The sequence below is a fragment of the Chelonoidis abingdonii genome, chromosome 11 (genome assembly GCF_003597395.2).
Source record: "Chelonoidis abingdonii isolate Lonesome George chromosome 11, CheloAbing_2.0, whole genome shotgun sequence".
Taxonomy (NCBI): domain Eukaryota; kingdom Metazoa; phylum Chordata; order Testudines; family Testudinidae; genus Chelonoidis; species Chelonoidis abingdonii.
In genome coordinates, this window is record NC_133779.1 from 33,994,149 (window position 1) to 34,012,096 (window position 17,948).

Below are 17,948 nucleotides of genomic sequence, written 5' to 3' on the forward strand. Positions count from 1 at the left end.
TTTGTTGTCTTCACTAGGTGAAGCCGATCAGTTGCCAGGAACTCAACCAGCACAGCTGGGCAGATAGTACCCAGATCTACTTATCCTTCCCCCACAGCTCAGATGGGATCAGCAGGCTCAACCTGAGCACAGCAGAGCTGCATCGGGGTGGGGGGGGGCGGAGAGGAGGGGCACACCAGGAAAGCACTTTGAAGAGTTTGCAGCTGTAGTGCAGGCCCTGGTTGAAGCTTCACCTCCCGACCCTTGGTCAATTCAGGAGGCTCCTGGAGACGTCCACAACACTGAGCTCTCACATAGCTGCATCTGCTAGTGATACTTGCTCTCATCACCCAGTGGTTGGGAGACTCGGTCCTAGCCTGGTGAATGATGCTCCGGCATCACCTATACCAGTCTTTGTCCCCACTCAGCTGGCCCATAGCAACACCATAGTCCTGGGCAGGATGTAACCAGCCCTTAGGAAACCCTTAACTCAGAACACTGTGCCCAGCTCCTCACCAACACAGCCTAAAGTGAGCACATCAGACTTGGCTGCAGCTCTCTCCACTGGCTTCTAGGCCCTGTTCAGGCATGCCGGGGCCTGGGCCACACACATTTCTCCAACCTGCTTTCTCCAACATAAACAGAGGTTGACCATTAAGATATTGCAAAACAAAACCCTACCAAAACAAACCACTCTACACACCCCCAAGTCTCCCCCAGGAACGAGGACAGGAGCAAACAAGCCAGAGGATGCAGGTCACATTGCTTGATGCACTAGTGCAGGGTTCTCAAACTTCCTTGCACTGTGACCCCCTTTTGACAACAAAAATCACTATGACCCCAAGAGGGAGGACCACAGCCTGAGTCCGTCCAAGTCCCACTGCCCTGGGTGCGGGCAGGGCCAAGCCTGATCTTCCCTGCCTGGGGTGGTGAGGGAGTCAAAGCCCATGGGCTTCAGCCCCAGCTAGGGGGCCTGTAACCTGAGCCCCACTGCTCAAGTCTAAGTCTAAGCCAGCCTGGGTGACTGCATTAAAGTGGGATTGTGACAAGGGAGGTAAAATATCAAACCGTTAAGCATTAGTCTTACCAGTTAACCCACCCTAACCCAGCCACTGCCCCTACCCCAGCACTGGTGGTGAGCAGTTCCTCCAAGACCATGAAGAGTTAACTCCCCCCCATCCAGCAGCTCTGTACAGGCAACTTCAACTGCAAAACCTTCCTCAGCCTTGCCTGTGGCAACTACACCCTGCATGAGTCAGCACCCAGGGGTGGGGGTGGAATTCACATAGGAGAGGACGTCTGACACAATGCAAAGGCAGCAAGAAGCCAGCACAGCAGCCGGCTGCTGAGTCAATGCAGAGCTGAGGGAGCACCAAGCGCACTCCACCCAGAGAGAGTGCAGCTTTAATATGGCTGAGCCGAGGGGCTGGATTGCGGGAACAGCTTCAGCAATTCAGCTGGGGAGGGGAGAGGACATGCCTGTGTCCCTGCGTCTTACAGAGCTGGGTACCACAGCAAAGGGTATTTGGGGCAGATCCAGGAGTAAATACACTGGAGATCAGGAGGAACTTCTTGCCAGTCAGCCTGTGGGACCATCTCTCCAGAGAAGGAAAAGCAGCTCCCTGGAGGCAGCAGCAGCCTGGTGAACAGGCCCTGCCTGGGATCCAGGAGACCTGGCTGCATCACTGAGCTTGCACCTCCATTTAACCTATCGCCTTTATCTATCTAGACAGTAGGGTCTTCAGGACTGTCTCGTGTCTGTACAGCACCTAGGACACAGGGATCCTGATCTGGTTTGGGACCTCTGGGCAATATTGTAATTAAATATTTAAGAGCAGTGGCCCTTCCCTTTGCATTGAAAACCCGAAGGGGGCATCCCAGCCATCTGACAGGCCACACACTCCCTTTCCCATCAGTTTCCAGGAGCTGGTAAAACAGGGCTTCCCTTGCCTCCCAGCATGGGGGAGTGGGGGTATTCCATGGGAACCACTCTAGGTTGTCTGCCCATTCTTCCTAGGGGCACCTGCTTCCCAACTTGCTGCTCTTGGGTAAGTGTGAGCACTTGATTTTGTCCTTGAGCAGTCATGGTTGCTGGTGCTGCCTCCCTTGCCACCCTGCTGTAGCAGCCAGGCCTTCTCCTGACACCGTAACGTAGCTTGGCTGGCCAGAGCAGCATGCAAGATTTGGGGGCCCTTCCAGATCCCAGATGAGGAGTCTGATCAGTCACTTCCCCTTGTGAACAGCATGATGGGGCATGGGGAACAGACTGTTTAAAGCCAGCAAAGCCCAATGCAATATACTAGAACCACCCTGCTCCTGTTATGGGGGAGGGAGGAAGATGGAAATCCAGCTGGTAAGGCCTTTCCATCTGCTTTTAGGATGCTAAACTTCCTTTGCATCCAGAGTGGCCCTGGCAGTAGGCTGCAGGGCTCAAGTACAATTCCTCAGACAGGGTTATTGGAAACCAAGGGTGCTTGCAAACCAAGACTATTAAGGCGTGAGTGGTCTAGGCACCATGCTTGGCCAGTGTGCCTTTAAGCACTTGGCCATGGCAAAATGCTTCTGCAGGAATTGTGCTGTGGAGCAAGTGTGGATTCTACAGAAAAGCCAATCATAGAATCTCAGGGTTGGAAGGGACCTCAAGAGGTCATCTAATCCAACCCCCTGCTTAAAGCAGGACCAATCCCCAGCCAGATTTTTGCCCCAAATCCCTAAGTGGCCCCCTCAAGGATTGAACTCATAACTCTGGGTTTAGCAGGTCAATGTTCAAACCATTGAGCTAGAGCTATCCCTCCTCCTCCCCTCAAGTAGGATTGGAAAGAAATTTGGAATTTCTTGTGCTTACCCACCAAGTCAACCTGACACCCTTCTATAAACCTGAAAGTCAACCTCTTCCTATGCAATTTAAGGGCAACTGCCCTATGGAGCTGATAATGTAGCACAAGCCCTCCAGATTTAAACTAGGTCTTCTGTTCCAGCAAAGAGATAAATGAAGGCTACATATTATTTCAAGAGTAAAAAGCATATTTCTAAGCCTGAGATGATCTTTATACATCATGAAGGAGCAATAGAGAGCTTACACCTACATTAGCAGCTATGAAAGGTAACCAGAGACAAAGTAATCACTGACTTCCCTGGCACTCACAAGATAAACTGGGCATAAGCTGTGCTTCTAGATTGAGGAGTCCTGGACTGAAAACCCTGCTCTGAGCAAGAGAGTGGATGATACGCTCCCATGTGTCTCACCCAGTGCTGATTTCCCCAATGAGCAGTGAACACACCATCCATTATAATAGGTTTTTAAAAACTGAAGTCTTTATTAAAAGTTTTATCCAAATTTTGTAACAAAAAAAAAAGATACAAAAGGGGTGAAGATCCTTATTTCTGGGACTAATCTGACCAATCGAAACCTGACAGATACTAGGCTAATATAAAATCCATACAATCTGCTGAAAAAATGCAGGGAAAAAATTAAAAATATCAACTGCTGCTCTGAAATTTTTTTTTAAATTCCTTTAGCATTTATAAGTTACTCAGTTTGCATTTTACAGGAGAAGTTTATCTTTGAATGGTTATAAGCTACTGTACAATGCAAGAAACAAGGGCAGGGCTAGAAATCCAGATGTGCTGCAGTACCCAGTGCACCTTTGCAAAAATTGCCTTTTATAGGAGGTGTGTGAGATTTTTCTTTTCTTGCTGCAAGAGGAATACATGTAACTGCTCGGGGATGACATATTTGTCTGCAGTGGCTGAGGGAGAACCCTGTTAAGTGTCAATGCATCTGCATTAGTATAAAGCCTCAAGGAACGCCCCCATAAACCTGGTTAAAAGGTAGTTGCTCTCCCCCACTCTCACCAACCTATCTGAGCAGAGATCACTAGGCACTCAATACTGAAGGGTTGGTTAATGCCCTTTGATTCCATGGAGCCAAAGCTCTCCTTAGAAACTAACAGATGTATCGTGAATACAGGTCAGAAATCCCATGTTGCACTTGGCAGGATTCCACCTCCCTGTTCTAAAAAAATGCCTCAAACAGGTCAGAGAAGCAGTGGCTCCACTGCTATGGGCTGGGGTGAAAGGGAAGAGAGAGCTGTCACAGCACATAGTGCATAAATGGGAACGAACTGGACTTCTCATCACTCTGAAAAGGAAAAGGGAAGGTGTACATGCACCAGGCTAGTAATTGAGGCCACCGCTGAGAGCTGTTACTGGCTAGCCAGAAGGACCCTGAGAATATTTAGGCTACCACGGTCTCCCGGTGAATGCCGAGTTAGGTGTATCACAGTAATAATGGTTAGAGTGTATCCTGTACAGTGAAAAATGCAGTTTGGTAGCACGGCAGTATCCCCTTGCCTGATGTTTCCTATTCTTCCTTGAAGGTGTAGGTTGGCAGGGGGTGGAGAAAGCCTCCTTATGGCAAGTGAAGACATTCACAGCTGCCAACCATAATAACTTTGCAGACATCCAAGAACTGAAAGCTACAAAGAAGTGGCTAATGGGTAAAAATATTCCAGTTTATGCAAAATAGGAAAGCAAGAGACAAGGCTACTGGAAAGTTCCTCCTAACAGGTCTGAGATGCAGCAAAGAGCAGATTCTTTCAGGGACCCAAGCCCTTTTCCCCCACCCCCAATCGCTAGAGTATCTTCAAGCATCTCCAACTATCACACCATTGTTATTTCAGTTCACCTTAGGTGACTGTTTGCTTTCAGAGTCCACTTACACCAGCAGAGTTTGCATCCGCTGCTCAGAATGCTCACAGCTTCTTCAAATGCTGGGCTGAGGACATGTATGCTGGGGCGGTGAGTGTTCATTCGCCTCCTGTGGGATGGCAAAGGGTTGTTGGAGCTCTCGGTCCCATGTGGTAAGGCTGATTTCAGACATGAGATGCTCTAGGAGAACTTTTTTTTTGCAAAATGCTGCGCAAACCACAGAACGGAGAAAGCCTTTGGTCATAAAATACTTGTGAGAAAGTGAGGCTTGTATGGAAAGATTCCCCTGAACGCCTACTGTATTCTACGTCTTAAAAAAATATATTGTGGACACTGCAGCCATACAAAAGGGGGAGGGGCCAGGAGAGGGGGATTTACAGTCTCACATGGACACAATGGGGAGGTTAGGACAAGCACAGTCATAGTCCGTAAAACTGATTGGCTCGCTAGGATTATCAGTCATCCTCCTCATCCTCTTCATCTTCTGGATCTTCCTCTCCCTCATCCTCTAGATCTCGTTTTCTCTTCTCTCCCTGTGGAAGGTCTGCAGGGAGGGAGGGAGGAAGAATTAAATTCTATTTGCAGTCTTGCAGAACAGCATTTGATCTCACTCTTCACAGGCTATTTAAGCTACACATCTTGCAGAGGAACAAGTATGAACTAGAATCACAGCAGCTGTCGGATGGAGTCCCACCCACTGTTCCATTTTACGTGGCAACCAAGCAAAAGCCTTGGAAAAGATTTTCCAGTGATGAGTGCTTTTTGGTGCTCTTGAGATGCTTCAGAGGGCCCAAATTTTAGATATTGTGAGCACCTGAACTCTAATGGCCCTTTTCTCAAGGTGTGAAATTGGGCATCCAAAAATGGAGGCACCTAAAATCACCACTTTTGAGACTCTCCGCCAAGCTTATTCTTGAAGATTTGTCATTCAAGTGTTGTGCCAACCTCCATTTTCCTATAAATACCCTTATAAATATTTTAATCAACTATATGTAAGCCCATCCAGATCCAGTCTTCAACTATCTAGGGAATTTACTTCAAAGTTAGAAAGGAGATGCCCAGTGCTTTGTTGCCTAGAGTGATATAACACCCCAGCTAGAGTCTAAAAGAAACCACAGTTCCTAGAACAAGCACTTTATAAAAATGCTAACACAGCAGAGCTTCCATTAGAGCCTCTCCTCCTTCCAGAGTATTATACTGAATTACACAGAACTGGGATATTTTGCCAATCTACCTGATCAGCTTTTTAGCAACTGACAACCTATTAATATTGACTGACTGTTTTAAATGTCTTGGGATGGTGATATAACGTAGTTCTAGTGTTAACAGTTTCTCCTGGGCTGTATTTTCATGGTTGGTCTCAGTTTGAAGCAGTCTTATTTTGGTAAGTGTGCAAAATCAGGTCAGCCATTTCTCCGTAAGTCGCAAAAGAAACAGGGACTCAAGGATCTGAGGCTGGAAGCTACAAAACATGGCTTGTTTTATAGAGCTCATGGAGGAAGGAAAATGGATTCTACCTGTGAGGGATTTAGTCTGAGTTGGCTGCACTGAATGTTCACTCAGCATGTTTACATTAGCACACACAGATCTCACCACCCAATAGTGGTTTAAAACAACAGGCACCTGCAGTTAAAGACATACCAGGTCTTTTCCCTTAAATGTGCAAATCAAATGCAAAAATCAGTGCAGCATAATGGCTGGAAAAACTATAAGGTAAGGAAACTCAAGTTAGTGTTCCTAATGCTACACTGAACACAACACCACAGTATGTGCAGTTTGGGACTGATGTTTAGTGCAACTAATACATTCCCATGGAACACACAGGATGCACTGAGTAGCAGAGTGAAAGCCCTAACTTTGAATTTCCTGACTTGTGTGCTTTGTTTCCCAACCTCAATACTTAACATTTTATTTAGCTGTGGGACAGTGTTCTGGTTCAGCAGTGATGGGAACAAGACTTCCTTGCCATAAAAGATACAAGTGCTTAGTTCTATTGCTCAGGCCCCAAAAGGAGACAGTGACTGTTCGCATCAAAGTAGTGGATAGTTAATGCTACCTTTGTGAGTGCTGCATCTTAGTAAGGAGAATTAGATCTACTCACCCTCCTCACCTTCGTCGTCATCTTCATCCTCCTCATCCTCTTCCTCCTTGAGTTAAAAAAAATAAATAAGAATCTGTGTTTGTACAAGGACCAAGATCCAGTGACTAGAGATTAATTCCTTTTCCACTCCAATCATTCATGTCTCTTCAAGTATGACTTCAAGAGGACATTGTCCTCTGGCAGCACAGGAACGCAAAATGGCCAAGTAACAAAATTAGCCCCCCTCCTTGCACCCTTCCTCATCCTTCATCTCACAGGGACAGGAACTTGTGGGAACAAAGAGAAATTGTAATGCCACCTGGAAACACAGAAAGGTGTTTTCACCCTCATACCATCCCTACCTACAGCATTAGGAATCCAGGCATCGCTTCCCAGAGCAGCTGACTACCTAGGAAGCTCTTTTCTTGAATGAGACTAGCCTCAGGCAAGGATACAGCATACTTGGCCAGATTACAAAGTTTCTCAGGAGGACTGATTTTCGTCAGCAAGGGTACAGATGAAGTATTTACTAACAGGCAGCCCCAAAGGCTCACACTGATGTCAAGCCAACAAGAATAGCCTCACCTCATCATCGACTCCATCTTCTTCCTCTTCACCTTCCAGATCATCTTCATCCTCCTCTTCATCATCAATGACTTCCTCATCCAACTCATCTTCCTCATCGTCATCCTCTTCCTCACCTTCTACCACAACAAAGGGAGATGAGTGGGTTCCCCACCAATGTGCTCAAAGCAACACACCAGGCACAAGGAACCAGGAAATGCACCCGGACAGCTTTTGGCACAGATGTGCCAACTCATAAAAAGCAACTAACTCAGAACAGCCCCACTGGCATTAGGTAAAGCCCTGTGCCCACAGAACAGACCTACGCATGGGAGGTATTGCAACTGACAAACCCAGCTGGTTTAAATCAAGTTTGGTTTTCCAGTTCATACCTGGGGGAGATGGGATTACCAAAGTAAGATTGGACTTTGGCAAGGAGTTCACACCACTGAGGTGGTCGGTGGCGGGTGGGTAGTGAAATAGGTGGGAGGCAATTACAGAGAGCCACTCCAAGCCCCCTTTACCTTCTCCATTCTCATCATATTCATCATCCAGCCCATCACCATCTGCTTCAGGGTCTGAGTCAGGGGCCTCCTGGTCATCGGCATCAAACCCATCCAAGTAGGTGAGCTGGGGCAGAAGGGCAAACATGCTTTCCCGGTAGTTGATCAGCATTGTCACCTCGCAGTTGAAGAGGTCCAGGCTATGCAGATTTGGCAGTTTCTTCTGCAAAGATTAATTGTTAGGCCATTAGGAGACCATTCTGCTAAACTTGCTATAAGCAATGGGATGAGGGAGACGTTAGGACATGCCTGGAGCAGGAAGTTCACTACCTGACCTATAGTAAAGTAACTCTTTCATGCATACTAATTTTTGTAATATGTGCCCCTTAGAAAACCTAGGGCTGATGTCAGACACCCCCATGGGGGCCAAACAAGTCACTGCCATGACACACCCAGGTGCCACCTACCTCAAACATCGCCTGAGCCCTTAGCAGTCCTTTTCCAGGTGGACACTGAGCATATTACATCCACAGTTTTGCTCATCCGGCCCAAATTCATGTTCCTTTAGCAACTGGCTGCTGGTTTTCCAGACAGAGGAGCCCAGCCACATATCGGGCAACTCGTCAGTTCACATTAGAACCATGAAGTGCTGTTGGAACCGTTATCAAGACTGTTTGACTTCAGCTGCACCCACATGACACCCAAAGGAAACAGCCTCAATCAGTTAGATCCATGCACAGGGCTTTTCACTCACCAGGGGCTCCAGGGTGTTGATGTCCTTGATCTTGTTGCCACTTAGATTCAAATGGGTCAGGTTAGGGGTCCTCTCCGCTAGAACTTCAAGACCACCGGAGATCCGGTTATCGCTCAGCTCCAGCTGCCAGAAAATATTTAGATGCATTGCTATAGAGGTTCTCAACTCGACATAGGTGAATAACATTCCCATTTTGCAGATGGGTAAGTCAAGGACTCTAAGGCCACAAAGTGAGTCAGAGCATGGACCAGAACACAGGAGTCCAGACTCCCAACCCCGTTCTCTAACCACTAGAACTTGCTACCTATAAATTGCAGATTAAGAATCCATTTTAACTTCATTATGTAATCCACAGCAGGCAAACATGAGCCTCTCTCCTCCCCCCGAATATTTGCTGTTTGGAAAGGGAGGGAAATAAAGAATCAGGACGGGGATTTGGGCAGTTTTCCAATACAGCTCTGACACCCTCCCCCACAACACAAACCACAGAATGATCATGTCAGGAGGGAGCTCTATTGAGCCCACTCAAGGCCGTACATGGAACACTAGTAACAATCCCTCAAGTTAAGAAGTAGTGCCAAAAAATCCAAGTTAAAAGCAATAATGTGAAGTTTACTCCTCCACTCTCCTACATGCCTGCCGTGGCGGGGTGAGAGGGGGGAATCACTATCACTTCAGCTAAAGGGGCATGTTTACACCAGTCAGAGCACAAGGTCAGTGATATGAAATGGCCAAGGATCTTCACAACCTTGGTTACACTGATCCTTTCTTCCAGAAGATTTCACATCGCTGCATCTCCACTGGTAGCAGGGCTACTGCAGACAAGACTCTAGGCAGCTGCCTGCATTTCAACCACTGTTTCACAGAAAAAATGGTAATGCTTAAAATGCCAGCAGTCACCCTGGAACTCAGTCCACCCTACCACATGCAGCCACTCCAGAGGTGTCTGCAGTCGTGGAAATTTTCAGAAAGAAGCTAGCATAGCCAGCCATGCACAAGGAGGTGAGCCCCAAAGGCAGTGTTGCTCTGGGATCAGAGTCACAAGCATCTGCTAAGAGCACAGCGCTTTCCAGAAAATTGGGGTCACATGCACATAGGGTGATCGCCATCAGATATAGCCTCTTCAACCTCTAAAGGGAGGACTGAAGATTATTAAATGGTTAAATGAGACTGTACAGTCATTCTGCTTGGTTACTGCTCCCACATCTATTTGATTAACCCCCATATAAACATTATGTGCAGCAAAGCAGCGCCTGTGAGGCTCAGGCCCCTTCCCCCTACTGCTGAGTGATGTAAGGCAGCACCTACAACAGGTGTCAGCAACAAGTTCCCATGCTGGATTAGCCGCAGGTGTAGAGAGGGACACGCTGAGGACAGCGAGAGTTGAGAAATCATCGTGAAAGCCTGAGACGAAGACTATTAGCCAAGCTAGCTATTAGTACCCAAGGACCAGCAACAGAATTTTTCTAGTGTGGTCCATGCATACGGGCTAGAGGGAGATTAATTTAGGCTTCAGGCCTTCCCTGCTTTTCAAGAAATATTTCTTTAACATACCTCAGTTTGCACAGGGATTTTTGCTCAGCACTTCAAAGTAATAAGGTAACTGCAGCACCAAACGGCATGAGGCCCCTGTGAGGGGGGAGGCTGAGGAAAGAGGCCAACATCCTCAGAAGTGGTCTCTAGTTTTGGGTGCTCAGAATGAGTCATGATGCAAGGGTCACCCTACCACAAGAGGCTATGATAGCACCCATGTGAATGAAAGCAGGAGGCAGGCACTGATACCTTCGAGGAAGTAGGACAGCTATACACGGGGATGGAGAAATCGCTATAAGGAAAGCTCAGCTCTAACGCCAACCACTACTGCCCCATTTGCCAGAAGACTCATGGTAGGGCTTCACAGCCTCATGTCCAACTGGCACCACCCCTTACTTTACCTTGCGGAGCTTGTTGAGCTTGGGGAGATTGGAGACAGACAGCAGGTTGACGTTGATCATGCTGAGGAACTCCAGATTTTCAAAGTCTGAGGAAAGGCCGACGATCTTCCCATCGTCCGAGCGGCAGTTATCCAGCACCAGCTCCTTCACCTAGAGAAGGAAGGAGAAACACTCAGGAGCTGGCACAAGGAGCCATAATTGTCACTTAAAACTGCTGGAGTCTCTCAGCTCTAAAAACCAATTTGTATTAACCTACCGAATTAACCCATTAAGATCAAGCTCCTGAGTGGGACCAATGTAAGATTGAAGCATTATGCACCGGTTTAAGGCACCAATACCAAATAAACCCCTCTCACCCACCCTGCTAAAGGTGTATGCAAGTAATCCACTATCTGTAAACCAAGTTTACCTTAGTGTGGGTACAAAGTGCCAGACTGGCAGTCCCTAGATACCACAGTCCTATCCCCAGTTCAAGTACAGGCCGCGATAAACTTCACTGCCACTATGCCATGTCACCAAGATATGGTGGGATCATCTCTAAAAAAGGTTCAGTCTCTGTGGCCCAGGTAATTTGTGCCATCTGAGCAGTGAATGTTAACAAGGGCATCAAAACTGAGCTGAACTGAAATATCTCAACTCATTTCATAAGGCACCAAAGAGCTTTCATATGGCAATTACTTTCACCCAGATTTGAAACGACAAGGTTTTATCCAGTTACTAATCCCCTTTGGGTACCATCTTTCCATTCATCTGGATTTCCCCCTTACGCTGGAAAATCTTTTAAAGTAGCATTTCCAGCCTGGCTCAACGGCCAAACTCTCCATCTACTTTATGCACTAGTCCCCAGCCAGCAGGGGAGCACAGTAGGATATATGACAATTCCTCTGCCCTGACTTTTTTATTTTTTAAACGAAGTTTGTAAGATGGCCAGCTCACACCCACACCTCATATACACTCAGTATTTGCCACAGTAAAAAAAAACCCACTCCTTTCAATTGATGCAAATGCATCCCACAGCCACACATGCTGCTTCCGACGACTTGTCAGATAGGCAAACATGCATAGTGAGAACACCAGAAACGAGTAGGGTTCAGTCCCAGTACTCCAACAGCAGTTGTTACAGGCTCAATTTTCAAAATGGGCTCTTGTCCTACATGCTCTTCAAAGCAGCCAAAAGTCACATCCTTGGCTAAAAAACTACAAACACTCTCCAAACTCATCCTTTGAATCCCACCTCCTCTGTAGCAACTACAGCTTTTGGGTGGACCAACCAACAATCAGAAAGTTGCTTTGAAGGTGTTTTGCTTGGTTTACATTGACCAGAAAAACTGTTTAACCTATTTTAAAATGATCACATTTAAAGACAGTTTCTTAACAGGCACATTAACCACTTCTAAAGAAACTTTAAAATTGGGAGTGGGAAGAGTTTCTTAGAGCCAAGCAGCAAGCACAAGCCACCCTCTTTGCCACTTCACATACTTTAGTTTCCTTTTTTGCTTGCAACATTGAAGTAATGAGTGAATATGAATGACTAATGTGCTGCAAAATGTAAAAAAATACTCAGTCTGTAAGAGACCCAGGGTACCCTGCAGTTGGTTTTAAGTTTTATACTCCAGTTCCTGCTATTAATGCCTCCCCTGCCATCCCACCATCTAGAAAGCATTTTGTCCAGCCCTAGTCAGGTCCTATTTAATGCCCACAATTGTCTTTATGTTCCTAGCCTTATTTAAAGTTGATTCACACCATTCCTCTGGCTTGCCAAAGAGCAAGACCTTATTTCCCTACATAAATGTCACCTAGACTGCAAGGTTGTCCCTAGGTAAGAGGGAGGCCTTGTTATAAGCAAAGCCTGGTATTTATAGCAAGTCAAGCCAGCACCCATGAACCCAGGCATGAAGGACAAAGCACTCCTGAAGGATGCAGGAGTCCAATGCTCAAGATTCAGCTAGTCAGCTGCGTTGTCTAAGCACTCCAGCAACAATGCAGTTGAACTGGCCCCACCAGAAGGCGGGGGGGGGGGGGCAGCATTCCTTGCTTGGCTAAGGAGCTGCTAGCCACCAATAGCTCTGCAAGGCAAAAGATCAGCCAACCAGCTGGTTGGAAAGAACAGCCAAGGCAACTGACTAAGATTACAGAAAAGGGAGAAGTTACTCAAAGCAATACAGATCAACTCCTGTCCCCAGAGATCAGGCATTCCCAGAGATCCCCCATTCTTTATGCTGACCCTCCCATATCCTGTTGCACCAGCCATCCTCAAGAGATTTAACTCCTCCCACTGCAGGAGGACTCAGTTTTGTAGGGCAATTTCATCTTGAGACCAACAGCAAGGATCTCTCCTACCCAGCCACAGCACTCAATGTCCACCTTATGCCTCCACATTTCCCTATATTAAGAAACACATAGGAACAGCTCCCTTCTCACCCCCAACATATTCGGTTACATTTGGGGAAGACGAGGGAGGAAGGTTAGAGTTCTTTATTCCTTTCCCCATGAACTCATTTGCACTAGGTAGAGAACAGTAATAGCAGCAAACCCTGTTCTGCTAGCTTGACTTTTCCCCAGTTCACAAGGTGAATTTTTCAGCTGCTCCAATTTCAGACAGGGAAGAATCACATAACCTAGAAGTATCTCAAGCGGAGGTGGGAGAGGGTCAGCTCTTGATCCCTAGGGCTTGGATACTGGGCAGGACATCCCCTCTTCAACCTTCAACATGAGAAAGTTCATTTTCACAACCCTGGGGGTTCAGGTGGTAAGCTGAGCAGCAGGAACCCCTGTACTCCTTTCCATAGCCTGGAAAATCAGCTCCACTCCTATTACTACTGCAAGGTGCAGCCGCAAGCCCAACACCTGGACAACACCCAACTAGAATTGGGGTGGCTACAGCAGAGGATTAGAGCAGAGCATCATTACAAGATGGGGGAAGAGTGCAGGGGAAATTCAATTTAAGTGCCCCCAATGAGCACTGGGGAAACAGTTTAGCAGCCTCCTGCTGCTCTCTAGAGAACTGGGTCTGAGACTAGCCAGAAGGGAGCCACAGTGCCAACAGGCTGGCCGAACATAGGGAAACCTAGTAGAGAATCAGACTAGATTTTAAACAGGCCCTAAGTCCCTTCCAAATTGCAGGTTACACCACCTGGAATTCCTGCAGATCAACAGGCAGGTCAGGTTGTTCCACTCTTTTTACCAGGGACCAACTAGGGAATCTCAAATGATTCCTCCCCAGCTGAACTCAGTCCCAATAGTTCCACCATCATGACAGATTTGCCTAGCTCTCTACTGCACTCAGTCCCAGTGACTTCAATACCCTCCAGGGCTTTAAAGGCCATCAATGTTTTCATTCTTCTTTCTCCAGAAGACTACAACCACAGCTCTTCAGCTGCCAGAGTCTTGTTCGCTCTCCAGTTCCTTCCAAAACCTCCTGCACACTCACCTGCAATTCCCGGACATGACAATACCGCTGAGACTGTACCAATAATGATTTTTGTACTACACCCAGCACAGTGGAATCCTGGTTCATGACTGGGGCTCCTGGGAGCTGCCACAACACAAATAATGGGACAGTCACTAATGTATCCTATCTATGCTGCTGTTTTATTGTTTATATTTCACTCCTTCTGCTCAGTGAAAGACTGAACAGTCACTTGTCCTTTCTTCTGCCCATATGTTAGCCCAATGCTGCAATCCTGACATTGCAATCACCGAAGTGCAGGGATAAACCTAGCAAAATACTGGCTACACTTTATTTCATGAATATGTTTTTATTTGAAAAATAGCAAGAAGCCCCTGGTATTAACAAAACCAAGTCTGGGGTCTCAGCTGTCACACTGGAGCATGGATCTACCCCATTCCTTCACCAGTTCTCTCTGACCCCCACTCCCATACTACTCCCAATGCTCACTGACAGCATTTTTACAAGGTGGTGAAACAGCTAAGAAACCCCACAAAAGCCAGGTTTGAGGAGCCAAACATCCACTTACCAGTGACAAGCCACCTTGGCCCTCATCTAGACTAGCACAAAGGGTGTCATACCCCCGCACCAGAAATGAGTTTGCTCAATAGTGCTAACTTAACTGTATTGAAAACCCCACTAAAAATGCAGCCAGTTCAACACCATTAGCTCCGTTCTAGCAGTTGAAAACCTAATCAAGTGTTAACTGAAAACTCCACTGAACACCAATGTAGACACAATCAAGTTGAGCCGACTCCTAGCCTGAAGAAAGGGGTTTTTATTCCTAACTTAGACAAAGTCGTTGGTGACAATAGTCCCAACCTCCAGTAACTCAAAAAAGTGCCCACTTGAACCACATGCAAACAACTAGTGGAGGGAATGGAAGAAAGAAAAGGGTGTATTAGCCTAGGCAAGCTTCAAAGCCAAATCCCTGATTCAGAGACCAGGAACTGCCCCTGCCAAGCATCAGTGGAATCCATTTTTGATGTCACAAGACATCTGGTATATTATTTTCACAAGCAGTCCATGAAATCAGCCAACACACACCACAAACTCTGAACAGGGAAAGAGGCCTGAAATAAAAATTTTATTAAAGTAAATGTTTGAAATGAAATATACACAGGTTGAGAGGGAAGGTACTGTACATCTGGGGTCAGGCTTGGGTAATGGGGGGTTACAGATATCGTTTGCAAGGATGAAAAGATACAGACATATCACATAACCGGCACAGACCCAGATTGGGGCACAAGGGTTTTTGAAGTGTCAGTGAATAAGTGAGCTTGGGTTCATCACCCATGGAATGAATAAGAGTCCAAGTCAGTATCGGTGGAGTGGATAGGTACATGGGTGGGGTGCGTCCCTTGGTCCCTCAGGGAAGGAAGTGGGTTATTTCCCTGGTCGGCTGTCTCAATTACTCAGTGTGGTATTGGCAGTGTCTGGTGATGTGTTCGGTATAAATGTCTCTGGACCACCTGATGGCGTCGAACACCATGAACTGTCTCATGAGCCGGGCGTAGCGTCGACCGACCCCACATGCTTTTAGAACCAGCTCGTTGTGGGGGTCCCATGAGCCCAAGGCTCCCACGATCAGGGCGTGTATCTGAACTTCATAGCCCTGGGCTCTGAGGGTCTCGGCCAGCAGGCATACTTCGACTCTTTCCATGCTCGGGCCTCGTGGAAGGCAGGTGACCGGTTTTCGAAAGGCACCATGATGTCTACTACTACAGGAGGCATCAAAGCGTCAGAGGAGCCAGGTGCCACGCATGGTGCAGTTAGGAAAGGCCATGAAGGGTAACAGGGAGGATGCAAAGCACTCATGACATGCTGAAGTGCGCCAGAGAGACTCAATAGGATTATTCATGTGGCTGATGTGGAGAAAAGCGGGGAGACAGTTTATTGAATAAAGCTCTCAAACAGGAGAAGAGCTCTGTGCACAGCTACACTGAATGCGGAAAGGCCAGTCACTGCTCAAGGAATAAATGCCAGTTAAAAAAAATTACAAAAGCCCAGGGCTAATTTTTAACCCAGTAACACCAAATTCTGGGGCAAGAGATGCATGGAACCTTCTTTGAGGATAGATCGAACGTGTCTGAGTGCCACATGTGTGTTTCAGGTACCTATCCTCACTGGCAAGTAACCTGTTCAGGTAAATTGAGAAGGCACTCTGCTAACACTGTCCAGGAAAGAGCATGGTTAAACATCATGTGTCTGGGCAGGGGCCACCGGACGCAAGTTTTACAAATGATTTTAAAAAAACAGGTTCTAGAGCAAGGGTATAGGGAGGGTACATCAACACATCTAAATATTTGCCTAGTTTTACATCAGGCTACATAAAAAGAACTAGTGAAGTACAGACTAAAAGTTCATACAATGACTTGCTTATACTACTCTATATACTATACCCTGAAATGTAAACACAATATTTATATTCCAATTGATTTTATACCTATAGGATCAAAATTAGAAGAGCAATTTTTCAGCACTAGTGTGCTGGGGCACTCTGTATTTCTAAGACCAAACCTGGGGGACACAAGACCAACCAGACTCCTGAAAGGGGGGCAGCAGTCTGAGAAAGTCCCCCTGATCTCGAGCGGGCACGGTTAGGGCTTCAGGCGAGCCACGCTTCGGCCATGTTAACAGGATCTGCATTTCAATAGCCATGAACACGAGTTCCCCCGCACACAATCCGCTCCGGGTGGAAAGCGGCTCATCTCCCTCCCCCAAGCGGCCACCTCCCCCGCTGAGGAGGCTGCACCATCTCGATTTTCTGGAGAAAAGCCCCGAGCCCCACGGCAGGCCCGGCCATGCAGCGCCGGGACAAGCCCCGGCCCCTCCGCACACGTGCGCGGCTCGGCGACTTCCCCGCACCCAGCGCAGGCCGCTCGCGGGAAACCCGCCGCCAAGCCCGCCGGATCTCAGCCCCTGCGGCCCGCCGGCCTCTGACTCTCCGCCGCCGCCGCCGCAAGCGGGGCTCGGCCAACAGCCGGCCGGCTCCGCCGGGAGCGCCCCGAGCCAGCCACCCGCGGGGCCGCGAGCCCGGGAACGGCGGACACCCACCCCCACTCCGGCCCAGCACCGGCACGAGCGTCCTCCCCCACGCGGGACCGGGACAAGCCGCCCTACGGCCCATAAGCAGGGCAGGAGCCTTTTCCTGCCACCCTCCCCAATGCCCCCCGCGCCCGCCCGGGGGGGGGGGGGCCTCTCCTGCCCCTCCCCGCCCCAACTGCCCCCGCCGCCCGCGGGGGCCTCTCCTGCCCCCCCGCCCCAACTGCCCCCGCCGGGGGCTCTCCTGCCCTCCCCCGCCCCAACTGCCCCCGCCGCGGGGCCTCTCCTGCCCCTCCCCCGCCAACTGCCCCCGCCGCGGGGCCTCTCCTGCCCCTCCCCCGCCCCAACTGCCCCCCGCCGCGGGGCTCTCCTGCCCCTCCCCCGCCCCAACTGCCCCCAAACCGCCCTGAGGGGGCTCCCTGGCCCACAGAAGGGGCTACCCCCCCGCTCCCCACACGGCAGCCGCGGCAGGCGGCCCCGCGCCCGGGGACACGTTTCGGGGCGGCCCCGCTCACCTCCGCCGGCTCCTTGTTCGCGCAGCTCCAGCGTGAGCGCCTCCCATCTCCATCCGCGCGCCGGCCGCGCACCTAACCCGCCCGCCGAGCCGCTGCTCTAGGAAGGCGCCAAAGGCAACAAAGGGGGACCTACGGGGCAGCGCCCCTGCGGCCGGACCCGCCCTGCGCCACCCGGGCCACCCGCCCGCGGCGCCCCTGCGCCGGGACCGCCCTCGCCACGGACCATCCCCCCGCGGCGCCCCCTGCCGGCGGGACCCCCTGCGCCCACCGCCCCCGGCGCCCCGGCCGGGGACCCGCCCTGCGCCACCTCGACACCCGCCCGCGGCGCCCCCTGCCGGCGGACCGCCCCCTGCGCCACCTCCGGCAGCCGCCCCCGCGCCCCTGCCGGCGGACCCGCCCTGCGCCACCCGGGGCCA

The 17,948-nt window shown here is 49.3% G+C and overlaps 1 protein-coding gene across 4 annotated transcripts; it reads right to left on the reverse strand.

Moving 5' to 3' along the window:
* Positions 1–3,272: 3,272 nt before the first annotated feature.
* On the reverse strand, positions 3,273–17,651 carry LOC116823635 (acidic leucine-rich nuclear phosphoprotein 32 family member B). Of its 4 annotated transcripts, none has more exons than XM_032779530.2 (7): positions 17,533–17,651; positions 10,525–10,674; positions 8,591–8,713; positions 7,858–8,059; positions 7,355–7,470; positions 6,791–6,836; positions 3,273–5,233 (listed from the first exon to the last, which is right to left on the reverse strand). In XM_032779530.2, exons 2-7 carry the CDS (start codon positions 10,582–10,584, stop codon positions 5,145–5,147), a joined length of 636 nt encoding a protein of 211 aa, XP_032635421.1. In that variant the 5' UTR covers positions 10,585–10,674; positions 17,533–17,651; the 3' UTR covers positions 3,273–5,144. The 4 variants fall into 4 exon arrangements, with proteins under 4 accessions (XP_032635421.1, XP_032634635.1, XP_032636218.1 ...); XM_032778744.2 differs by having other exon boundaries at positions 7,355–7,473; XM_032780327.2 differs by having other exon boundaries at positions 4,971–5,233; positions 6,800–6,836; positions 7,355–7,473.
* Positions 17,652–17,948: the final 297 nt, after the last annotated feature.

Excerpts from the sequence above, each read along its gene's own strand:
- LOC116823635 (XM_032778744.2), bottom strand. The coding sequence starts at position 10,584 with ATGATCAACGTCAACCTGCTGTCTGTCTCCAATCTCCCCAAGCTCAAC. Across the intron at positions 8,714-10,524 it reads AGCTCAACAAGCTCCGCAAG|CTGGAGCTGAGCGATAACCG; the intron begins GTAAAGTAAGGG and ends ATTTTCTGGCAG. Across the intron at positions 5,234-6,790 it reads TGACGACGAAGGTGAGGAGG|ACCTTCCACAGGGAGAGAAG; the intron begins GTGAGTAGATCT and ends CCCTCCCTGCAG.